The 26,263-nt window shown below is 41.5% G+C and overlaps 1 protein-coding gene and 1 long non-coding RNA gene across 2 annotated transcripts in view; one reads left to right on the top strand and one right to left on the bottom strand.

Annotated features, from left to right (window-relative positions):
- Positions 1–1,655: 1,655 nt before the first annotated feature.
- Positions 1,656–12,217, top strand: LOC308072915. The gene is made up of 2 exons (XR_013931845.1): positions 1,656–1,766; positions 1,805–12,217. It is a non-coding gene; the product is annotated as an uncharacterized lncRNA (long non-coding RNA).
- Positions 12,218–20,453: 8,236 nt separating this feature from the next.
- The window catches only part of SLC9A9 (solute carrier family 9 member A9), a 218,697-nt gene continuing 212,887 nt past the window's right edge, over positions 20,454–26,263 (bottom strand). Inside the window, exon 16 of the mRNA XM_080410492.1 lies at positions 20,454–26,009. Within this exon, the coding sequence (XP_080266618.1) occupies positions 25,806–26,009 (204 nt within the window). The 3' untranslated portion in view covers positions 20,454–25,805. The remainder of the gene's footprint in view (positions 26,010–26,263) is intronic.

The raw sequence follows: 26,263 nt of genomic DNA, 5'->3' as shown, positions 1-26,263 counted from the left end.
AACTGTATAGGCTTTTCCTTTCCTTGAAGGAAGAGAATCACTGTACATTAACGCTGCCCTGAACAAAGACTTTTAATCTTCTGGGGATGATTTTGTATTCAGTGGTATTAAAATAATTCTAATTCAAATTAAAATGAAGGCTCTCCTGAAATCACCTACAGATACTGTTGTCCCTAATTTCTGATAACTTATTCTTCACATACTGCTTTTCATCACTGGGCATTGTGTTCTGTTGTCAACCGTATCCTTTTATTCAGGGGAAGTCTGGCTGCTGTCTCATGCCAGCATAATTCAGTAAGGTTACTCTTGAGTTTTGTCAGCATAAGTGAGAGAAATCATGTTTGTTTCCTTTCTTAAAAACTATAGTTTTTGGTGTTAACTACTGCTGATAATACAATGGATAGAGAAGACACTCCTGTACACTTGATGTAGAACCTCTCATAATTGTTCCTTGGCCATTGGAGTTCTTGGTTCTTTGGAATCTGATTATTTGTGAAATATGGCACTTATATAAAAGAATGAATTCTGTAACCTGTAGAAGACCTCATCAAATTAGGTGGAACTGAACATGTACGAGTTGGAGGGTTTTGTTGCTGGCTGTGAACTCTAGAGCAGGTTGATGGAAAAGACCTGTGTTACTGTCTAGTTCTTAGCATAATTAAGTTTCACATACATGATCCTAATCTCTCTCCATGAATGCAGAAATTCTATTAACTTCACTATTTCAATTTAGCATGATTTCTTGAGAAAAGGTTTATAAGACACTTATGAAAAGTTCTACTGAAATAGCTGTTTGTTTGAACACAACAAAACATGATGATACGCCTAGTCTGGAAAATATTTCCCTGAAAGTGGTTCTGAGTTTGTTTTTGCAAATAAATCTTTCTTCAACTCACCTGAAAGGCAGTGTCAAAATGTGCTTGACTTTCAAGTTTGATCTTGATAGGATCAAACTTTAGCTGTATATGATTGTGAATAATCAGAAAAAATTAGGAGGCTGAAAAATCATGGAATTAAGAGGAAGGGATGAGCACAGAGTGACTGAGAATGGGACGCTTGTATCACTGACAGAAATAATATTGACACAAGGGATTTCTTCTAAAGAACTACATAGGGTGTACATTGCTTTGATGGCTTTCTTTAAAATTATAACTTTCTGTGTAAAGCTTGCTGTGTGGCATCTGAGAAGGTTGAACCTAAGTCAGTGCATGCTCTGAAGAGCTGGAACTCTTTACGGATCATGTTTTGGGCAGAAACCATATTTGGCTTCTGCCCAGGCTCTGCCAGTAAGGGAATGTGTAGGGAGGATCTTGTAATTATGATCTGATGAATAGACTGACCGTTCACCCAAAATCTTTTTCAAGTGGCAGACATTCTCCCTCCTGTAAAAAGTATCAAATAATTTGTTTTGCACCTATTACATCTTATTCAAGAGAATCAATGTGTGTTAAGTAGTTCTGTATATGAATTCTCCCGTCTGCTAGTACATTTTTTTCGTGGTAGAATACGTGGAGACAGAAATTGTTTAAGGTCACATAAGACACAGCAGTCAACTCTGATTTACCTGTGTCTTTTAATTTCTAAGTATGACTTTAAATTATGCATAACATTAAAGAATTTCTGCCCAGCGAATACCCACTTGTGTGAGGCACTGTACTTTCAGGTGAGGTTCTTCAGTACCTTTATCGTTAATATCAGCATTTGTGGGAGGCTTTTGAGCAGTTTCATGGGAATGTATATAGTCTTGCAAGACTGCATGTTTATAAGTAAGAATGCAAAAGTCTTCCAGTAGTTTCAGGCTCAGTTATTCAACTATCTCCTGTTCTTCCAGTCCAAGTGATCAACTGTGACATTAGCATCATGAAGTTGTGGCAATGTGTCCAGTGTCAGCAGTTCTACTTCTCTGAGGAAAAGCCAGATGTAGACTAAGGGACTAGTAGGAGTATGCCTTCACTGCAATCCAAGGTAGAACTGATCCGTGTGAAGCCTCAAGGGTGACAGCTGTGGTAAAGCTCCCATTTGAAATCAGCTGCTCTTTGGGGGCATGATCTCAGCTACTGAGTGCACACTTGGAATCCTGAATAGGCTTCTGCAGGCCTTGATGAATACCAGGAATCTGCAGTCTCAGTCCTATGGATAACAGAGCTGTCTAGCTCAAAGCTAGTTTGTTTTCTTATGTACTGCAGATACACTTCTTGACTGCATTGCAGATAAACTGTGTATATAAACTTGATTTATGTAGGTACATGTTTACTCACCCTGAAACAGACAAACACAAAGACAGTGTATACAGCATTATCCTTACTGTACAAAATCTTCTAATGGCAATAAGCTGATTTCCAGGGAAGAGCTGTGCCTTATTTGCCTCAAGCTAATAACACTTTCCAACTGCTTAGTAGGATATCTCTGAGTTTTGACACCAACTTGCATCATCTTGAAGATGAGTACATGCTTATGCACTGCAAAAATCATTAAGGAAGCTGTCTGTGACTTGCCCTTCTTTGTGTTGTATGATATCAATGTAGTGTCTGTGTTTCTCACGCTGGTTAGTGTTGGGTGAGCTAGACTTAACTCAGGTAACAAGTAAAAATTGGAGAGCATGGTGTATGTCCAAGTTGTCAATGACCTTAGATTTTTAAAAAGGCTTCCTTTGCTATGGCTGCCTTTAGTTCTTTGAGGGTGTAAGTGCAATATCTATTTATTTTCAATGAAGTGTTCAAGTATGTGAAGCTAGTAATATGCAGAGTGCCATAAACAATCTGTAACAAAAAGAACTGCTATGTGCACTCCCGGCAACCATGGGGGAAAAAAATAGCAATTTAGCTGAACGTTCAGAGCAGATAATCTTGGGCCTTTTCCTGTCTCTTTGAAGTTTCTGTGAGCATGCTGCAGAGCCAGACTTTAGGTTCAACATTGCTCTAATTAGTGACTGAGAAAAGAAGGTGTGTTTGTGTGTCAGCTGGAAAAACGTGCCTTCAAGGACTCAGCTCTGTTGATCTTGGATCTGATTTCAAATTGGCTGACTTGCAAAACAGCCCTTTAAACATAGAAACTGCTTCAGAATGACTGCTGTCAAAACAGTAGAAAAAATAAACAAAGTAATATATATCTAACCTTATAGTGTATGCAAAAAGCAACTCTAGGAGCAGCACGGTTGACTTATAAATGATGTGCCATAGGCATCCAACTGTGTAGATGTGAGGCTTCTTCCACTAGAAGTGCATGGGCATCCCTTTGTTTGCTGAGGCATTGTCTAAACTCAAACATGCAGTATTTTCTTGGGAATGGAACTGCATTTTAAATGCTCTAGTTCTAGGCTTCAGCAAACATTCTGGAAGAAATGCAGTTGGCTGCTATATATGTAGGAACAATCTCACCTTTTTCAAACAGGGTCATGTGGCATAGAGATGGGAGAGGTAATGCTTGTCCCCAGGAAATGGTGAGACTTCTGTAGGGTGGCCTCCTAAGCTGCCCTATGCAATTTCATCTGCTGTTCCAGCAATACATCCAATTTTTTCAAATGCATCCATACAATTATGAGATGATTCAGACTTGAAGACTCTTTTAATCTACTACTGTTTTAGGCCTAGCTTTTGCAAAAAAGTAGTTTTACAGTTACAAAGAGTCTGTAGGTTCAGAGAGAGCAGAGTGGTTTATAGACTGATGCTAGCAAGAGCTGCTTAAAAACTGGAACTTTGGTATAAAAAAAAAGAAAAATTGAGAGGCAAAGCCACCACTGTTTAGTGGTGTCTGCGCATGTATGCTTCAACAAAATGGGAAATAAGGAAATGCTTGCTTTAGTGGCAACTGATGCTTTTTTCTTCTTTGGCATGAAGCAAAATATTTTTTTTATTATTATTTCACACACACAGACCCCCCCCAACAGATTCTTAGAAATTATTTCAGACAAGTTGAAGACTCATTTTGAAAATGTAAAACCAAAAAATCTTGGTATTTCCCAGGAGAATAACTTAATCTGACAATGTCAAAATTAAGTATTTAAACCTCTTTGAGAATCCCCATCTGCACTTCTGTTTAAAACCTGTTTGCTGAATTTGACGTGGATTTGTGAACATTTTTGTTCCCTCAGAACTCTATTTTTCCAAGTTCAATGGATGGAGAGCAAATCCTGTATTACGTCTTGTTATTTGACTGTAGGCAAATCATACTCTCAATGTTTCCAGTGTTCATGAGGGGACACTGTGCAGACTTGAGTATTTAGTTATTCTTTCGTGTAACAAAGCAAGCTCAGGCCTTGGACAAAAGCAGACCTTGTGGATTAGGTCTGCAGGGTTTCATGAAGCTGCACGTAGTCTTTGGAAGCAACAAAGCTGGAGCAGCAGTCTGGCTGATGCTGCAAAACAGAGCTGTTATTGAGAGCAGTTCTGCATCTGTGAGTTATATGCTGCAAATTGCTATTGCCAAGCCTGATCTTCTCAGAGTATATGCATACATGTCAACAAATTAGAGCAGGAGTACAAGTAGCCTGGCACTCTTGGCTTGCTTTAGTCCCAAAGAAATGACCCACCCTCACAGTCTAAATTTCTCTTGGCTGCAGAGAAGCAGGACATGAGTTTAATATTCTGGATAATAAACAGAATACTGAATTAAAATTGGGATGATGAACCAGACAGGGAATCATTTGTGCTGCTCTGCTTGTCTCTTTTTGGGCTTTTTGCCTAGCTGGCCAGTGCCCAGGGAGCGCCAGGAGACCAGCGACTGAGGGAAACTGGTTGGGAATTAAGTCCTGCTTCCCATTCCTGATGATGAGAGGCACTTGCTGAGTGCAGCAGGGGAGTTGATGGTCTGTCTAAGGAAAGCAGCTTGCCAGGGCTCCAGAGGGAATGGCAGCTGCTCAGGGAGGAGGAGCAAAGCATTGGGACGCAGTGGCACATAAGGCCAAGCCTGCAGCTGTAACAGAAAATGTTATTTTAGAAATACCGAGCTGATTCAAATAACAGCCTGGCTGAACAACGTCAGTGTGTAACACCGCAATGATGAAGGCACTAAGAGACACCTGCTTGAAGCACCGGGGTAGTTGGAGGTCAGCAACTAAGGAAGCAAAATGGAGCAGCCCGAAGAGAAGTTCTCAGGCTTGATCAGAGACCCTGTGGGAAGGGCAGGACTAGGGCAGCATTGGGTGCTTACCCGAGAGAAGACGGGTGGGCATCAGGCAGAGGAGATTGCTCTGTGGGAATGTGGGAACACTGCAGCAGTGTAGTGCTGCGTGTGAGGTTGTCACAGGGCATTCTAGATGTGTGTCATGGTAGATAAGTCCACAAGGAAAAGACTGTGCAAATGAAAAGGGGTGGAAAAAGTCAGGAAGGCTGCTAATGTCTAATATGAAATACTCTACAGTGAAAAGGGAGGAATGGAGCATGGAGGGGAAAATGGAGACATTGGAATATTCCAGCTTAATAGGCAAAAGGTATTTGGAGGCTGAAAGTCTTGCGATCAAAAAGTAAGCTTGTGGGAGCTGCTTCTACTATAAATGACCCTGACAACCACTAAAAGTATAACTGCATTCCTCTGCGCCTTACGTTTCTTCTATTTTTAGGATGGGGACACTAACAATCTTCCATCTAATGTTGTGTGTGTACCTGTTATTTGTGTGTGGGAAGGCCCAGAGACCCCAGTCAGGATCTGAGTCTTGTTACACCAAGTGCTGTAAACTGCAGAAGAGCCCAGACAGCTTTAAAATAATTAATCTGCGATTTAAGTGTATTTATGTATCACTGTAGGGAAGCTGTTTGAGTTCTAGCAATATGTTATAGCTTAAAAAGGAGGACATAGGTGGGAAGTGAAGAATAACTGTGAAATGGCAAGAATCAAATAAATTAAGCTCACAGAATAGTAGTTCTTAGTCATAGACAGAAAATAGTGGGAACAGATTTCCCAATATCTGACAGAACTGAGAATAGAGTATTTCTTCTTTCCTGACCTTTCACTGCAGATAAAGATTAAAAATAAATAGGACTTGGGATACTTAGGAGAAAGGGGCAGAGAATTAAAATGGATTATGCTGCTCTTGCTGCGAGAATAAAGGTGATCATAACTTCTTAGTCTGTGACTTCTGTTGCTAGATAAGGTGTGTACTGTTAATTTTGTGATTTGGAATCAAAGTATTAAAAGGATTATTCAGTATCCTGCATGCATTCAGCTGGCCTGAATGTGGTGTGTGTTGGGTGTTTTGTGTGGGTTTTTTTGTTTTTAATAAATGAACAGTGTAGGCAGAGTGCATTCAATCCCAATCTGGTTAGAAGGAGGGTTGTTAAATGGGAAGTGGCTTATTGATTACTGTTTTCACAAGCTGCGATAGCTTACCTTTATCATTTTAAGAGATTCTTGTTTTGCCCTTTCACTTAGTGCAAGGTCGTGGAAGAATTGATTCAGCATTTGGTAGAATTTGCAGTTAAAGGGATGGAAACCATGTGTGAGGAAGTAAAATGGTTGGGGTGTTTGTTTTTACTTCTTCCCCCTGCTCTCCACCCCCACCCCCCCAAATGATTAGTTGCTGTATTTGCAAGGAAAATTAATAACCAGATTGTCAATCTAAGAATTTCTGCTTGATCAGAGGCTCAGCTGGATCCAGCAGTTCTTCCTCTAGCAGGTGCCAAAGACAGAATGGAGTTCTGCTTTTACCTACACTCTCCCTTCCCCCCTTCACTAAGACAGCAGCAAATCCACGTTGTATGCTTTTGTCAAAAATGTAATACAGCATTTAGGGTGCAGTGCATGGTTATTCTTTATTCTTAGTTATTTTTAATCCTTTTTAAGACTCTTGTCCAACATGTGACATGGTCTTAAAGTTGTAAACCAATGCGATTTGGCTGTCTGAAAACATAACTTTACATATTTGATTTTTCTTTTAAAAACACACCACACCACACACACCAACACTCAAAAAACAATGCAGTGCTCTTGTATGCAAAGATGCTGTGTTGGGATGGTGGATGCTAATTTGCAGTCGACATCACCTGCTTCATAATACAGTGGCTCTTTCTCTATGGGGAGCAGAGGCGCTGATGCAATTTGAGGGATGTCAGAGCTAGTGGGTATTTTCATGCAGTACGGGCAGTGGTTTGGCTTTTGGGTTGGGAGTGTGGTAGCGGCAGCCCTGTGACAACAGCTCTATTTGACACTTCTGCCATGACAAAGTTCCCTAGCAACTGCAGCTGGCAAGCGGGGTGTGCTTGCAGGGATGCTGTTGTCCTGCCTCAAAATGCTGCCCTTTGCACACTGCAGAGGGCTGGGGGAGGAAAGTGGCCTGACTCCAACCCAGACTGTGTGCCCGAACAACTGGATAGCAGCTGCCATGCAGACGGCAGGCACACTGAAAAACTGCTTCTGTGTGCCTGGGTTTTCAGAGCTACAGTGCTCTCTAGGATAAAATTGTGACAGGTATTAGCCAGTGTTTATGATGGGTATTGTCCAGAATATATCATACTGGTTAAAGATTTCTATCAGGCACACTATTCTTAGTACTGGGGACAGGAATAAAAGATGAACTGTGTATATTTCTTTCCTATTTCTTTATGAAGAGGAGTTTGTGGCTTATTCTAATCTGTCATACAGCAGCTGTAAAAAGACAACCAGTCCCCTGCAGTCCTAGCATCTAAGATCCTTTTACTTTAAGGAAACACTGTAAAGAACAAGCCATCCTTAACCTTATTTCCATAATGAAAATAGAGAGAAATCTAATGAAATCTTTTGTGATTAGCAATGCTCAGGCACTGAAGGTTCTCCGCAAATAGTAGCGCAAACTGTTTGGTGCAACCTCATCAGATAAGAGATTGTTCCTTGCCCTTTCTTAGGGAATGTTTTTTGTTAACAAGCCCTATTTGCAGTGTGCAAAGAGTTAATTATATCTTGTGTTTAATGAGTTCTTAGTTTGTGAGAATTCCTCTGGCTGTTGACGTATTTCATAGGCAAACCCTTTGCTGTTATCTCTGGCTTGCTGAAAGACTGCAATTGCTTTATCTTTGTGGGTGCTGGTAGTGAAACTGAGGGGTGGATGATAAGAATGGAAATTTCCTGAGAAAATTGTGTTATAGAACACATGCTGTGCAACTTCCATGAGAAGGTTCTTAATTTTTGTAACCTTGCTCTTTACAGCAGTCCAGTTCAGAAAAAATAATTGTGTATAATGAGGGCTACCTTTGCCACGGAGCCATATTCAGAGGAAAAGTAGGAAAAGGAGGAGGTGGCAATTCCCCTACAGCTAGTAAAAAACGAAGACACATGATTATTTCTTCAGTATGTACGGGAACTGGCCATCATATTTATGAGAAAAGACAAGCTTATTAGTATTGCAGTAACCTATGGTCCATACAAGTATTACTTCATCTTGCTAACTATGCTTTGAGGTGTGGAGAAGGCTTAATATGTTTCTTGTCATGCCTACCTAATTGTACCACTAATAAGAATTGGTGTTTGAGAACTACTGGCTTTCATACCTCTGTGAGAGCTGGGGGTGGCCAGCAGTGGACAGGATGGAACCTTTTGTCTTTTGCTGATGCAAATTTGGAGTAAAAATCCACACATATGCTGGCATGGTTATGGTGAAAGAGAGGAGTCTGTACCCCTATGTTTATTTTTTTAAAAAAAACAGAGATACTGGCTATTGCAGTGGAAGTCTGCATGTGTAAATGATAATGAATCAGGAAGTGAATGGAGAAGAATGTGTCAGGGAAGCAGTCAGGAAATGGCAGTTAATACCAGCTGAAAGGAAAATGGTTTGTGTACAGCACTTGGAGCAAGGGATGAAAAGGAGAGGAGCAACATGGTTAATAGGGCTTCTCTCATCATATTTAATTTTTTGATGGGGATGAAAGCCTGAAAATAAGTGGGAGGCAGCAGACTTTCTTGTCTAATCCCCAAGCACTTTCCCCTTTTCCAGTGTAACTAGGGGAACCTGGCATTAGTCATTACTACAGGTGATTGGGGAGCAGGAGGGATATATGGCTGAGAAGTGAAGGGTTTAGAAATCAGTCACAATTTATCTAATCACAGCCACCGAACTGACTTTAATTTGAGAGCATTTGGTGTGTTGTTGGCAAGCTTTCAATCTACTGTAAGCAGAGGCACCAAAATAATGAAAATACTTGCCAACCCCCTTACCTCCTACACGAAAACATTAAAAAGATAAGTGGCAAAGATGTGTCTGATGCTGAATGACTACTGGCAGGGGCAGGAGAGCATCTATTGATCTGCTTCACATAGGCATGTCTATAACTCGGATGACTGTGTTAAGGTGAAATAGCAGGTACAGAGAAGTGGTTTGATATTGGGAGAGAAGGAATCTGCTTCTAATAACTATACACATGGGCAAAGCAGCTTTTAAAGCAAATCAAAGTGAAGAGTTTGGTCCAAATTCAACTCTGCTACAACTCCACCGAGGGCAGTAGAGTTACACCAAGGATGGATTTGTCTTTCAGACCTTCACAAAGGGGATGTTATTGAGGCTGGTGAAATGAATTGACAATATAGTGGGTCTCAGGAGGGGATATTCAGAGCAGTAAAAGCCCTGGCCTTTTTTGCCAGGCAGGTACTGCAGATGGAGCAAAGGGCTCTGTGTTCCCCACAGTGCCACAGGGAGGTATCTTTCTTTTTTGTGAAATGGAAAGGCAGTGATGAGAGAGATAGATGGCAGCCTACCTGCCTATAGGAGTAGTCATTAAAATGAGGAGAAATAATCAGCCCTTTGTCTGGAGGTGTGCAAACAGCCAGCAGCCTTGCTGAACAAATGAAAATGTTCAGCCAGGTTATGTGCATCTCTTCACTGGGGCAGGGAAGGGAAGCAGTTGGAAAGACTGTGCAAAGCTCATATGGTAGTGCTGTTCTGTTTTATTTACAGTTCATAACACTTTCAATTCTTAGTTCTTTGGCAACAGCTAAAGCTAAGCAGTACTAGGCTTCTCCTGACTTGATCCTGTAGTACTATGAGGTCAGGGGACACTATGCTGTCTATCATTTAGATCACCAGGAATCATGGTTTCCTGGTTACTTGTGACAGAAAAGGTGCCTGTCCCTCTTTCTGAAAAAATGTCAGAAGTGTATTCATGCAGAGGGTCAGCTTCAGCAACAAAAATGTAGGTCGTTCTGAATGAGATTTATGTCCATTGCTTTATCCAAGCCTATGAACATGTAATGGCTGAAAGTACCACTTCCCTACTTAAAATTTCACTTTTAAAGTGGAAGTAAAGAGAGAGGCATTCTTTGGTTTATGCTCCAGTCTGTTTCCTAGCTTAGGTGAACTTGGCTAAGTCCATTTCAAAAAGCAGGAAAAGTAAACTCATTTTCTGTGAGAACATTAAAGTCTTCAGGGTTTTGAAGGCTATAAATACCAAGAAGAAAGAAGCTTCATTTTCATGACAATGAACAATACGCTGGGAACAACAGACTGAAAATAAGGGAATAAAGATTTAGGCTTTTATGTCATGAAGCTGTTTTTAAGTGGAGCCTATGTGCCATTGGCACATTTTGAGGAAGAGGCAGAGCAAGCCAGCAACTGGCTCTTTTAAAAGCGGGAAAGCTGAAATGCTGAGCTGTGTAGCCACTGGTCTTGGCAGTAGCTGGGGGATAGCATGAAGGTCCGAGATCAGCATCACTGAAAGTGCAGAAGATGTTTTCTTTATGTGCTTTGTGCTCAGTGCTGGTATGCATGGCAGAGACTTGAGTCATTACTGTGCTTCCCAGCATGAGCAATGTAGTGCTTTCCAAGCTATGGATATATGTAGGCATCTGTGGCTTCAGGTTTAAGAAACAGCCTGAAAAGCTACTGACTAGCTGTGAAATAATTAATTTTGATTTTTAATGTTAATATATTCCCCTCTGACACTGGAAAGCTGAAGTAGCTAGAGGATATCTGGAGTCTTAGACTAGTGATGAGGTACCTTGCCTTGTGGTAGAAACAAGGTTACAGAGATAAGGGAAGTAGTCAAAACCACAGTTGCAATAGGAGACCCAAACTGTGATTCCCAACACATTCAAATTGGGGTAGAGACTATTTAGGGCTTGATTCCTAGGGTAGGGACTTGCTCCTCCCAGGACTGGTAGCACAGGGCCTGTTCTGCTCAAAGTGTGACTGTCATCTTGTGCACAGAATTTTTGCAAGGGGAATAAGAAGCAGCCCCTGATGCAGTCTGCTCCTCACAGATGGGTCAGCTTTTATTTGCAATGTTCAGTCTCAGCTCGCTGCTAGTCCTAATGTAAACCCACCATAATGCCTATCTGTCTGAAGACAGACTCCACACCCTGTCTGCAGCTTGTCACACAACAGGGGCAAACCAACACAGTTTTGCTGGAGTAAATGGGGCCCCTCAGTTTCCTAATGGTTGCTGATTTGCACATTACTGCTTCTGGCAAACACAATTTGATGCTTCGTTGAAGTAAGACTAGATTAATTCAAGTTGTGCACTTTCATTAATTTTTTTGAGTGCAGTGAGGGGATAGAAGGGGATTAAAAAACCCACACAAAACCAAAAAGCAAACCAAACCCCCAGCAGTGGGTAGTATCCCATTCAAGAGGCCATTCAAGACGATAAGCGACCTGCTCCTCATCACCCCCCACCCCATCCCCCACCTTGCTGAAGGCCACGAAACGGAGCAGGAATGCACTAAACTGCATGTTCTCAGTAATAACGGTTCAGCAGGCAAGAAAATATCAGTGAATAAACCCTACCTGGGAAATGTTCTCCTTTTAACTGCTCTTACTAAATTCTCAGCTGTGTAACAACAGCGCCTTGAAGTCCCTTGTCCTCCTACTCCTTGGGGTACTGACTTTGGGTTCATCTTCTGGTTCAGCAAAAAAAGTGACTCCAAAGGCTCCCTTCCAGCTTTGATTCCCTGTACTGCAGCATGATTGGGTTCAGCTAAGGGTAGGCACAGCCTTCCCCGTGGCTGGGTTGCTTGGCAGCACTGGCAAGACTAGATGCATGCACATTGGCATGTGGCTGGGATGTCTGTCGTGGTAAACTTCCTATTTCCAAAATAAGGGGAAGAGGAGACTCCATTTATTCATCTGCCCACCAGATGCAAGGGGAGGTGGTGCTTTAAGGTGAAAGGCAGGCAGGCTATTTTTGAGGGTATCCCCTTTAAGTTCAAAGATCAATGGAATTATTTGATACTTGCCTTCTGAGTTTTGAAATTCCTGAAGTTCAAGTGGTCCCCATCCTTCAAAATAAAAAAAGTGTGTTTTGTTTCTTCTTTTTTTTTTTTTTTAAAAAAAAAGCAAACCAACTTCCTAGTCAGAAGGATATATTCTCTCAGATAAGCCAATAGTCCTGGCAGTGTGTTAGAGAAATTGGCTGCACTGTCTCTCTGTTCAGTTCCTTGGGTTGCTGTAAAACCTACTTGAATTCAAGCCACTGATGCAAGACAGGGAAAAACACCACCACAAAAAGGGAAGCGTTTACAGGGCAATTGCCACTGCATGTGGCAAGTCCCTTTCTTAGCACAAGAACAGTCTGCTGGGACTAACTTCTCAGTTAGGATAAAGCTTTTTTTGCACATATTGATAAATCTGCAGCTGGACTTGTGCACAGATCAAGATTTCAGCAGGTAGATCTGAAATTAAGATTGCACTAGGTCCCTATAACCTTCCCCTTTCCAAAGGTGAAGCATACCCACTTTGTCTGCATCTGAGAAACAGGCTTATTAAAACAGATGTGTCACAGGCCTGTTGTGAACATTGCCGGCAACATCTGTCTCGTCAACACTGGAAATAAAGGTGGGCGAAGGCTGCCTAGGTCCTGGGTGGCCCAGCTCTGGTGGCAGATGGGTGAACTTCCCACTGCTGGCATGCTGGGCAGGCAGAGCTGCAGTCTGCAAGTGCTACAGCTCTTTCCCCTTCTCTGGCACTCAGGACCCAGTGCTGGTGGGAACCTCCTCTCGAAGTGTTAGAAATGCCTGTGTTAGTTCCTTTTGCCTCCCTGAAACTCAATGCCATTTCAAGCTTTAAAATTTCTTCATTGCTGTACTACATCTAAAATGGAAAAAAAAATGCATAAAAGTGGGAAATTGATGTTTCTCAGTTATTTTACCCTCTTAGCTTTCTCTTGAGTAATAACAGATCTAGATTTTCAAACCACTGTTTGGTTTGAAACTAAACTTTTAGTTTGGAAATATTATCAAATTGAAGACCAAGGAAAAAAATCTTGGAAGGAAATTAAAGTGTTTTCTTCTAAAAGTAGAAGTCCAGATTTTATACCAGCAGCAGTGATTTTACTTGGGACAGGATTCATATACTTTGTCTCTTCAAAAAAGGTTTTTTTCCTTTCTGTAAGAATTTCCTTATTATATGCATTCCCTTTCCCTGGGACTTTTCTTAAACAAAGCACCAAACCAAAAAAAAAAAACAACCAACCCCAAAACCCAGCTTTGCAAACCCAGGGAAACTGTAGAGTTCTCCCAAATGTATGATTCCTATTGCACAGGTTTCATTTTGACATAGAGATGTGATGCTTGAAAACGTCTCCATTTTCTCTGTAAAGGGATAAAATCAATGTGTTTCCAAATAGACAGCTTATATGAATGACTATTTTATTTTTAACAGAAGTCTGCCAGCTATGTGCAGCTGGGTGTTTAATTCATACTGAAAATTTATGCAAGAAATTTCTCTTATTGTATTCACAAATTCTTTTTTTAACATAATCTTAATTTCAGGCTTAACTCCACTTTAACAGATGCTTTTGCCCATGAATATTATTAATAGACAGTTGTCCTTCCTTTAACTAGTGTGAGTTTCCTGGCTTTGTCGTCATGTTCCCATTTAAACCTCTGGGGGTTTTGGGGCCTTGTCATGGAAAAAGATTATTGTTGTGGGACGGAGTTTATTTGGGTGAAGCCGACAGGGAGCCAGAAAAGAGAGGAAGTGAGCTGGTTTGAGAGTGCTGGAGTTCATGTGATAAATGACATTCTTTACTACCCTGTCACTGCTGGAGCAGAGAGATACTTCTCCTTTCTTATCTGGGAAGCCCTGTGCATGTCCTATGTCCCCGGCGGGGCTGTTGGTTGTAGCAGTTGGGCTCTGGGACTGGAAGGAGCCTAGAAAGACTCTTAGGCAGGTTCTATAATGCTAACCCTGGGGGTTGGGGAAGAAAATCCTTGTATATGAAATCTTTTCCCTCTTCTGAACTCAAATGAAAACGTGAAACTTCTTAGGAGGACCTGAACCACTATTGTTTCATAATTTTCATCTAAAATTTAGTTTTGAATTTGGGTATAGTTTACAATGTCAAATAATATCCCTCTATGTTAATATTTAATCCGGCAAGGATATAAATGTGCAAAACTTTAACCAAAACAGAGCAGCAATCAAAATGATTAATGTTGGCTTGTGTTCTGTGGAGCTTTTAGTGAAATCAGTGCAGTATTGTGCAGTGGGTTTTTTTTTTTGGTTTTGTTTTTTTTTTTTTAATGTAAAGGTGCTTTTTCTAAGGCAAAACAACTGAGCAGTGGTTTTGATCAGTTCTATAGCAAGTGCTCTGCAACAATGAGAGCTAATTTAACTGTGCTTGAGTTGCGATGAATTCTGTAGTTTATGGAACAGTAAAGGTTAAGACTGTCCAAGGGGAAATGAAGTAACAAGGTGCAGAAAATGGACCATCAATGCATGTCAGACCAGAAGACTGACTTGTTCCTGTCAACTCTTGCACTGGCTTTACCAGTTGTCTTCATTTTTGAGACAAGGAAGAACGTTTTGTATTTGGAGGAGAACAAAAGGACATGACTGATTTTGAGGGCATGAGGGTTTATGGATACCTTCAAAGGGGTGATGCTTGCTGACCTTCACCTTCTTGCACGTATAGTGTTTTTCAAAGATTTTGAGGCATATCTGCCCCTTCTGAAGGGGGCAAGAGGGAGAGTGGGCCGGTGCAGGAGGACAGTTTGCCATCTGCAGGGAAGCATCAGCATAACACTGTGACAGGCGCTGGGGATAAGTGCTGGGAATAGTCAAATTGTTTCTCCAGTCCTCGGTGGTGGTGGCTTCTTGTCAAACCAGTTTACCTTGGAGGAAACTATGGAAATAGAAGCCTCTGCGGGAGGAGAGTGGGAAGGATGTGTTCCTTGTCTGCCTGGGATGGCTGTTGTCTGTGCAGGTGTGGGCAGGGTCTGACCAGGCTCCTGCACCCTTGGGAGCTGGTGTGGACTAGGTCATCCTTTGGAGAGGCCTTCACAGAAGCCTGCTCTAGGGAAGCTCCAATGCTTTATCCCCCCAGCATAGTTACAGGCAACCGGTACCTATAATGTCTGGGAAACTAGGGTAGAGTTTGCGGTATGATTTGTCATGTAGGTGGAAATAGACCAAAAAATCAGGAGCTGTACTTTCAGAGAGGTAGTTATTCATGTGTTTTCTTCATGCAGCTATGGCTTGAAACAGTTTAAATTATATCATAGCTGTAGTTTAACTTGCCAGTTATTTGGTGATATTAATTTCTAGATAATACAAAACCTTGTTGTAAGGGCTGTGAAAAGGTAGGTGATGGGTTAGTGAAGTTGGCCAGTTAATCTTTCATTAGAAAATCTTATAAGCCTTCTTAGTTTCAGAAGGTTTGGGCCTCCATTTAATACTGCAGAGCTGCATGATGGCAAATTCACGTAAACCAGAGAATTATTTCACTATGGTGCAAAATTAAAGCATTAGAGCTTCAATCCTCAATTTATGCCTGAAGGAGAGAAACCTCATAGATCTTATGAACAGTTTTCCCTGTATGTAGTATATCCCAATATAAATTGCAGAGCTCATCTGTGTTTGTAGATGCTTGTGGAGAATATTCTGTTCATGCTTTCAGAATTTGGAGGAACAGATGGCGAAAGCTTTGTCTAAAAAAGCTGTGTCCCAACTAGGGCTTTCAACATGAGTAAATCCTGGATATTAAAACCATAAAGAATCCAAAAGCTTCAGGCATTGCTTAACTCTAACAACCACGGCACTTTTCTGTACAGGAAATTTCTGAGAATCTCCATCAGCTAAGGCTGTTATGTGCACGAGACCAAATAGCACAGAAGGCATATGCTGGAGCAGCCATGGAAAAATAAGCTGCAACACATGCTGGGCTTTCACGCAAATCCTGGCTTTCCTTAGAAGTCATGCAGACTGCTCCACATGGCCTTGGCTGAGAGGCTGAACAAAAGATGAGGTCAGCACTCCTCATGCTTGCCCAGGTCTTAGCCTGGTTCTTAAGCCTCAACTTAAAACAAACAAAAAAACGGGGGTGGGGGGAAGGAAAAAGAGGGGGACACTCCCACTAAATCCAACAACAGTGGCCTGAAGGGGGTCACTTCTATTTAACTCCCTGAATTATTCCTTATGCAGTAACAGTCACACTGCAATGGAATAGTTTTGTTCTTGGAGCAGGGAGCTTATTGTGCTGGTCAGAGTAAGGTGCATTTCATGCTGCACTTCTGTCTTGCAAGCCCCACTGGGAACAGTAGGTGTTTTGACACTTCCTATGGGCTAATTTCAGCGCGACTTTAAGGCTGCAATAGGTTTCAGTGTGAGTTGCTGGGTATTCATCACTTCTAAAAACTGGATTATTTAATAATGAGCCTGTGAATTTTAGGAGCTGAAATTTAGGCTCTCTCTCAAAAATCATTTTAGGGTTTAACATGAAGCAAACCTTTGGACAACCTTGGACTTCTAAAAAAAAAACCCAAAAAAACCCGAATGGCATTAGCAAAGATAAACTGGGAGCTGTTATAAGCTGCTTCAACCTATCCTCGACCAGTTTCCTGTAGAAAATGAAGGGGAAAGTGGTGAAGGGGAGGCTGTGTGCTGCTGACAGCATCTGGATCATCCTTGCCCCAATCATCAAGGCTGCAGCAGCATGATTGCAGACTGTTTGCTGGCTCAGGTCACCCACTTAGTATGGTGGTTAGTACAGCAGATTGAGGGATACCAAAATAACCTTCTAAGGAACGAGACTTCATTGATAAATCTAGAAACCACCTGGAAAGCCTTAAGGACAGAACTGATTATTGTAGTGGTCTTCCTTACTCTCATTGCACACTGTTGAAAATTCTTTTAAGAAAAGCACCTAATAAAAGTCTTTGAGGTCATTCAGATAATACTCATGATATGTTAATTTCTACATATTTCAAAGAGACACATTAAATTGGTGAGTAGTGGCTATTTCTAAGAGCACCAGTGGATCTGTGTCTGTTTTTCTTTAATAAACCTTGTTAACCAGGGTTTAAGTGGTTTCAGAAAATGGTGCCAAGTGTCTGTGGAATAAACCAAGTTCTTCTCAGACTTTTGATTAAGGTGGGACACAAAACCAACCTAAAGTATATTATTATTGCTTTGTTCATGCAGATACATTTGGACTGTATATTAATGGAATGGACTATGTCACCGTTTGTTCACTGTGGATCTTGCATGAGCATAAAGAAATATTCCGAATGACTTTATAGTTGTATGTGCAGAAGGCAAAAACTTCTGTAAAATGGCTATAAGTTTTATTCCTTGGGAAGTTTAGCTGCAAACAATGCTCCTTAAGTGGTGTGTGTGTTTTTTTTTTTTATTTAAGTGAAAGTTAATTGTTGGCAAAGGTGGCTTACAGTTATCCTCCAAGGGCATCTGAAAGTACAGTAACTAAGCATCAGGGAATCTGCATCTGTGTTCCTGCTTGTATACTGAAGTCTTCTTCCAGTGCTTTAAAACTTCAGTTTAGGAATAGACCATTGCATTCTCCAATGAACCAGGTCAGTGTGAAGCCCTGCCTCATGCTGGCATATGGGGGAAGGTGGGGGTGGGGATGCTCGTGCAGAGCGGGGAGGATGTTTGTTCTGAGCCAGATTTAGGAAGTCTGAGCATCCATGGCATATTCTCCATTACTGGTGTCTAGGCCTGTAAATATCAGGCTCTCAGTGTTTGCAGACAGATCTTTGTATTAAACAAAAAGGTTAAACAGGAGTGTGTGTGTAGCTTTTTTTATTTTTTTTTTTGCATAGGCCTTGATGGTTCATTCAGCAGAAACTAGAGTACTTGTCTCAAGTGCCCACTTCACATTAGCTTCTATCAGAAAATGTGCTTCAGTCATTTCTCAAATCAACACCAGCAGCAGGGCTCTCTGAGTACCAGGAGGCAAACGTGCCCGGACCATGAAACAGTAAGAGCACAACACCACTCTCCCTACTCTGCCAGCCAGCCGGAAACCTCTGCTTGGTTTGTTGCAGATAGATGTGAGCTCCCCTATGGTGAGAGAGCCTTCCCTCCAGGAGCTGCCCCAGGCTGTGGGAGTATGCACAACGGGGAGAAGGCAGCGGTTTGGATTTAGGGTGTGTATATCGGTGCTACTCATTTATTTTCTGTGTGCTGGCACCCCCCAGCAGTGCATGTAAGTTAGTGTGCCCTAGCTTTTGGAGACTAAACTGCATCATCCTTACTACAGAGAATGTGCAGACAGATTACTCATATGACATTGCTGACTGGTTCCGAAACTGTGTTCGTGTCTCCCTCCCTGAGAATGGTTTCTGTAGCCTTGCTTAAGGGTTTTTGCTCTTGTTGGTTCCTGTAGTAAAAATATGAGTGCTTGCTCTTAACTTCACTAGCCATACTGAAGTGCCTAAAGGATATTGCCATGTGTTTGACCCACCTGTCTTCGGGTGTGAGCTCTACTTTGGGTGCAAGTTATATAGTTCATGCACTCTTGCATCATATTGGTTTCTTTTTTGAAGAACTGTTAAAGTTGTTGGCTGTGGATGTTGTGTGGAGGAGGATAAAGACTTCATCAAATTTTGCTAGGCCAAGGGGTGGGGGAAGTAAAGTTCCATCTTAAAGGTCAACCAGGGAAGGTGAAAGAAAACTTGGTGAAAGAAATGAATAGCTGGTGAAGGAGGTAGAGATGAAATTAAGAAGGCTGAAGAACTTATATCTTCAGTTGTTTTTCCACACTTCTGCAAATATCAGGCTTGTGTTGCTTTTATTGCTTTGCTAACAGTGCCGTTGAAGGATTAGCCTTTCACCTGGGGTCCTTTTTCTTCATTTTCTTTAAATTTGGTCAACCTTCAGCTAGCAGTGGTGGTTCCCTTTAGGTCTGTGGAAAGTCCAAGTTTTTACATTTTACAGTGCGGTAGTAGTGTCAGGGATACAGCTCTAGCAAAGTTTTTAGAAGTGTGCTTCAAGCTAATTCTTAGTTTCTCACTACTGGCAAATACTTAATTTGGGTTTTAGTCTGAAGTTGCTATGAATATCTTTCTAATCTTTTTCAATTTGAATATCTTTGGCACTGATTCTTCCCCCCCCCTTCCCCCTTTCCTCCTTTGATCATTCATGTATTCATTTCCTTTTCTCTCTTCTATATTTTCATTTCCAGTCAGGCATGTATTCTAAAGTACTGGGTTATATTTAGAAGGTACTGTACCTCTGGAATAAGAGATCTCACTATGCTTATGGGATATTATCCTATTTTGACTTGCTTATGTATGCCTTGTCCTAGGACTGCATAATGTCTAATATCATGGCATAAGGTTATTACTTTCAGTGTTTAGAACTCTCTAGTTTCAAATCCTTATTGAATAAAGTACCAGTATTTTCTTTATGTCCATCTGCCTTTGCTGTAGCACACCAGAAGCAGCCAGCTATGTGGTAAAGAATGATGTAGAACTGTAGCTGGAAAACACTCCTGGGTGTTCCCTACTGTTGCTGGCACCAGAATTTCCAGCCCTGCCTCAGAAGGATGATGTTAATTTTGACTTGCTTGGATTTGGGATACTCTGAGGCCTGAAACAATACTTGTTCTTCCATACCTCGGATTTGATTTTTGTAGGGGAATGATGTTGACCAGTGACTGAATTAATTAGGTGGGGAAAATGTTGCCTCTGCTCTGACACTAGCGATAAAAGATTTATTTGAGCCGAATCATTCCTGTAACACATCATGCAGCAGATCTTGTGCAGCACTCACTGTCTCCTCTGGTGTGCAAGAGGGAAGACTGTCCAGAGCCAGGGTGGGCTGGTGTGGGAGGAAGTCAGTGTGGTGGTTAACAGTGGGATAGCTGGCAGGGTGTAATTAGAAACATGAGTACTGTGGTTTTTTTCTGTGGGCTTCCTTGGAAGTATGAGACTATCTTGGCTGGTGGCTTTTTTAGCAGTGTAGCTGCAGTGTGCCCGTGCTGATGGTGCCAAGGGGCTGTTGGGAACAGAGCCAAAGTCGGAGGTGGGAGACTTGACACACCTTAAGTTAACTGTAGGAAAGTCCTTGTGCTTTTCATATGGGAAAGACAAGTATGGGCCATTGATTTGCAGCATGGAGGTGACAGATACTATCTTCTGCTTTTTGAAGACTTTGTGCTTCTTAACACACGCCAGAGTGTCCAGTAGATTGTTTTAGATCTGGAAATATGATTTGCACGCTAGGCTGTTGGTGGGGGTATTCACTTGTCTGTTGTCTGTTATTGCACTAGGCACATTCCTTCAATCATTTGAAAGAGACAAATAAAGACAAGTACTACATTGGCTGACAAAGCTTTCTTTCGTACTGCTCAGAAACTTGCACACCAGTATGTGATCATGATGTAAAAAAAAAAAAAAAAAACCACAAAAAACAAACAAGCCAGTATTCAAGGAAAAACATGTTCAAATGTTTAACTCTCCTGAACAGTAATATCTACCATGAAAACTAATCATTGAGCTAAAGGAAGCAGGGGGATTTCATGATCTGAAAACTAACTGGTATTGGGACTAAGGCTGTGGAAATCTGGATCAGCTGGAGAATTTTCAAGTTCTGAAAGACTGTTTATAAAATAAAAATGTTGTCAAGTCTTTTACAGTTCACTGAACAGAACTCATGTCTGTTGGGATTATATTGCCAGAGATGAGCTTGCTTGTGTTACTTAAAATGCTCAGAACTGGTTTGCTTTAAGATGTTGAAAAGGGCTATTTTCTATTTTGCTGGAAGGAATAGGGGAAAAAGAACTTTGTTTTTAGAAGGAGTAGTTTCCAATCTCTGAATCGAGTATTTAAGTTACGTTGTTCTCTGAAGTCCATAATTAATATTTGTATCCCAAGAATTCTCAGTTCTTGTGGAAAAAAGAATTCTGAAAGCACGCGTGCAATGCTCACGTGCATCTAAGATACTAAAGTATATCACTGTGTTCATGTTGTACCCAAACGTACACAGCAAACAGGATGTTACAGGCTCAGTATTACTTGATGGCTGATAGCAAAATACAGAACAGCTTTCAAAAGGAAGGAAAGACCTATTGTGCATACTATCCTCAGCTCAGCAAGGCATGTAAGTTGCTAGGTGGAAAGGGTATGAACTGCTCTCATGGCTTCAATGCAATTAGTTTAGCAGCTTAAGTAATGCACAGGGTTAATCAGTTCACCGATGATAGCATTGATGTGGTTACTATGGAAAAGTTTGAGCTTTTAGCGCAGCAATATAAATGTCTGCTTCCAATGGGCCCTGCTTTCAGTGGGGTTACTAAATGCTGCACTTCTCTGTCAAAGTTAACAAAAGACATGATATTTCTAGAACCATAGAGTCATTTAGGTTGGTAAAGATCTTTAAGATCATCAGGTCCAACCGTTAACCCAGGACTGCCATGTCCATCACCAACCCATGTCCCTATGCACCACATCTACATGTCTTTTGAACATCTCCAAGGATGGTGACTCCGCCACTTCCCTGGGCAGCCTGTTCCAATGCTTGAACACCCTTTCAGTGAAGACATTTTTCTTAATATCCAATGTAAACCTCCCTTGGTGTAACTTGAGGCCACTTCCTCTTGTCCTGTTGGTTCTTATCTGGGAGAAGAGACCTACAACCTCCTTTAAGGTAGCTGTAGAGCACAGTAATGTCCCCCCAAGCCTCCTCTTTCCCAGGCTAAGTAACCCCAGTTCCCTCAGCGGCTCCTAATAAGACTTGTGCTCTGGACCCTTCATCAGCTTTGCCCTTCTTTGGACACGTATTAGAAAAAAGAACTCCAGAGATCAATCCCCACTGTTTGCAGCTGTAATAGATCTTGGGTGGCGTCTGGTGGCAGATGGGGCCAGCTGCCATCTCTGTCCCACTGCCTGGACAGACTCTAGATGTGCTGGCGGGGTCTGGGGGTGTGTCTGCGCTCCCCATGCTCAGCAGAGTCTCCAGTGCTGGGAACCTCTAGGGCTCTGCAGCTGCTGCTGCTCCTACTGTTGCTGTGGCCCTGCATGAGCATGGAAGCGGTCATGACTATGATGGGCCACCCTGTCATGGTCATCCTCTACCTGCAGGTGACAGATGGCCATGATAGGCCCCTGGCAGAGTGGGTGGGTGACAGTGACTTTAGTGCAGCCCAGAGCTGGATGCAAGCATGGCAGAATGCATGCCATCACAGATCCAGTGGGGCCTTTGAGGGGACCCAAGCAGATGGGGCAGGTGTCTCCCCATGAGGAGATCCTGGCAGCTCCCAGCACTGCTGGCTCATGCCTGGAGGCCGCCGTAGCTGCTGCTGGAACTTGTTGTCCTGTCAGCCCCTGGTGGCACTTGATGTCTGGTCTGCTGCTGGTAGAGGTTGATGGCTGCCACTGGTGGGACTCTGTGGGTCCTTGGCTGCTTGCAGGTCACAACATCTGGTATGTCGTGGCAGGACTGGATGGCTCAGGTGCTGCCCATGGGACTTGATATCTCATGTGCTACTGGAAGTATGTGATGCTGGCATGTGTTGTTGCCCACTGCAAGTGACGTCATGGTGATGTCACGGGGCTCTTTAATGTTGCTACAGTGTATTTTTGGACTGGCTCTGCTGTGTAGCCAGGATTCATTCTGCTGCTTCCAACCTTTAGCTAAATGTTCTCTGCAGTTCAGTATGAAATTTCAGTTATTACTGTGATATTGCAGGTTTCCATCTTTCCTAACACTTTGGCCTTCATACTGAGTTTGCAGTAACTACGTTTTGACAATATATTTTACATTTCATTTTCCAAGCGGTGTTTTATTAGATTAACTCAGATAGGAAGGATAGCTTCACATTTATCACAAGTGACGTGTATGTTCAGTCAAACATTGTGTGATATTGAGTAGCTCAAATCTCCAGCGTATGAACTGTAAATTAACATTAAAGGCCTCTCTTAACATCCATTACTCTGTTTAAACAGTCATGCAGAATTACTAGTTGATGGTAATTTCTCCTCGAATACAAATATATCATCTATTCTAATATTGTTTTAACTCTTTTGATCTGCTTGTCATGAAAAGAACATCTTCAAATTAAGAAATGGCAAGGCAGAATAGTGTAACATAATTGAGAATTTTATTGCCACTTAGTAGAAATTTCAGGTTTGCTTGCAGCTGGGTTTACTGATTTTCCTAAAAGCGAGTGACACTTTGGTTGCCAAGCGTGGTCTCGGAGGATAAGTACTCATCCTGTGAGGACTGCTGCTTAGCATAAAAAATCTGACCTGTGAAGTATGCACACTTCTGCTGCAAGGGTTGACTTTCTAAGTAAAGTAGTCCTTTAAGGCATCCAGGTAGAACAGTGTGAGGAGTATTCACTACAGACTTTTTTTTTTTTTTTGATAAACAGAGAATTTCAGAGCCCAGAGCTCTCAATTTATCACGGTGCACAACTTTGAGAAATTTGGACAGGCATAATAAATAAATTGGTAAAAACCCTGTAGAGTATGCTGCAGGATGCATTTGAGTAGAATCTAAGCAGAATCATTGGTGAAGAGCCTGTCATTTCCAGTTCATGTAGCAGTTGTGGAAAAACAGCTTTGCATCTTCATAATACTGCAGCAGTTTATTGATTTGCGCTATAATCTAAGGACTGGGATATGTGCTTCCCAAGGAGCTTAAGAAGCCGGGTGACATGCACTCAATACTGCTGAAGATTGAAATCGGAAACTCTGTGTACTGAAAGCAGGACTGTGTTAGCACCCATCTATGATAATATCTTGCCACTGTGGTGCCACATATTCACCTTACTGCAGTGTGTCTCTCTGTACCTGCTTATCCTGCCTCCTGTTATCCGTGCTGTCTCCCACCGTATGCTGTGGGGTGCACAGGACTAGGCCATGAAACTTGACCTCCCTATTCATTCTCCATCCTCTCTTGCAACCTGCTGCACATCTTTTCCCACCTCATGCAGCTAAACAAGGCAAAGCAGGGAGCTGGGAATTCATTAGTTCTCCTCGGAACTTGTTATCGTGCCTGAATATTACTTGTTTTAAACCACATGGGGATTAAGATCCTTTGAAGTTCCTTGATTAGTGTTTAGGGGAAAATAAAATGCCCGTTTAAGCTTCTGATCTTTCATAAAAGCATATAGAATGCCAGTGTTCAAATTTGTTTAAAACAGCTGTTCTAGAATCACATTTAACCAGAAATTAATTAGCCTGGAAGAGAATGACTAAAACTTGATTATATTAAGTTTCTATTTCAGTTTCCATCTGTGGTGAAATCAAGACCTATTCAGCTTTACGATCATTCATGGAGATAGCGTGATTTTTTTTATTCTTTACAGATCAAAAAATTCTTGTTTGCTTATTGTCTTTGTGTATTAAGAATCACCTGATTTAAAAATGCCTCATGGTTTTAACTTTCTTAGTAGGAACGCTGTCATGCACAGTTAGTTGAAACTTCTGCAGTAAGAAAAGGCACATGCTCTAACAACAGAAGCCTGGCTTTATCCCTGTATTTGCCCTACTTAGCCGATATGCGCAAAAGCTGATATGCTTGATAATATGAAATGCCTGATAATAGTATATGGCAGCTAGATGTATGTATGGTTGATCAGCTGTTTATCCAGTTACTGTGTTTATGCAGGCAAAATTAACATTTCATACCTAAGCTCTCCTCTTGTTTTTTATATCTAATCACCACTGTCCTCATCACTAGTATGATACTGAGTGCCCAGTATAATTAGATGGACAAATTTATCCTTGGAGCAGCCAGTCTTAAGATATAGTAACTTTGCAGAAGTATTTGATTAGAAATTACTCACTTTCCTTGAACAACAAAAAAAATGAAACAGTAGACTTCTTAAAGCATACATCCAGAAGAATCTTGCAAAACAACAAAACTTCTCCTGGCATGTAAGCTTTGTGTGCTGCAAAGCTGTAACAAAACCTTGTGGAGTAATTGTTATTTAAATAGTGGTTGTGCCTATTCAGTGCAGCAATAAAAGCAGGTCTGTTGCTGGTTTCATAGACTTCAGTGTCTCCTATCAACATTCAGTTTGGGGCAGCCTGGGGCAATCCTGTATGGACTAAGCTATAAGGTGCATGTAGAAAGCAAGCGTTAAGCTGGTTGTCGGGAAAAGTCTATACTGTGAGCACAAAGGAGCTTGATCTATCAAGACTGAGGTGCTGCACTGCATCTTTTAAGTATTTTTACATCATGCCCAGAAAAAATCTTTTGCTTATTCCTTAGTTGTAATAGCTACTGGAGCAGTAGTGATCCGTTCAGGACCAGCTGCGTAAGAAGTGATGTCATCATGTGAGCATGAATGTGTTAGCAAACTATTTCTCTCCATTCTAGCTGACTAAAGACTATAAGCAACATTCAAAGGCCTGCAGACATGTGAGGAGTGTGGTACAGTCAAGTACCATTGAGACAACATGTGATTGTAATGGCTTTACAGTGGGCTGACAGTGCCACATCTTTTTATTAAAAACTGCTGCAGTCAGAAAACCTGCATATTGTTGATGAGCTCTTTCCTGGGGGGAGAAGGCATTTAGTTGGTAAAATCTAAGTTTTCTTTGATTTTTGTGCTTAGTAGGTATTTTGGAGTCATGCTCACGTAAGAGTATCTTTTGTTTCTTTGTCTTAGTCTTATTTCTTGTGATTAACTTTAAGCTGTTCATGCCAATGAATTAATCTAGGGTTGACCTGCGATGTGTTTAAACTGGAGTTTGTACCCTCCTAATCCTAGGTCTCCTTCATTAATATCTTCCTTGCCTGTAGCCTGGGTGGAGCCTGTTCTGTCCTGTGTTGGCACTGGTATGTGAGCAGATGTTTCATAGTTTTCAGTCAATTCATCGTTATTTATGATATAATCTGTGTCGTCATCCTTCAGTTGATCCTGTATTCAAACAAAGAAAAAAATCAGAGGAAGGGAAGGGGGGACGGGTAAGGAGGATTTTTGTTAAAGCTTAAACTAAGAACAAGTCTGACACAATTCCACTTTCATTTTATTTCCTTATTTGCTTATTTTTTTCAGGTTTTAATTTAACATGTTGATTAAAGCAAATAGTTGCTTACCATGTTCTGCTCTCAAGCAGAGCTGAGAAACATAACCTACCCTTCAGATCTTTATGGTAACTTCACTGCTTAAAT

The sequence above is a fragment of the Falco punctatus genome (assembly GCF_963210335.1).
Source record: "Falco punctatus genome assembly, chromosome: 13".
Taxonomy (NCBI): Eukaryota; Metazoa; Chordata; class Aves; order Falconiformes; family Falconidae; genus Falco; species Falco punctatus.
Note: the sequence above shows the minus strand (reverse complement) of the source record. Positions and strands in the feature narration are given on the sequence as shown.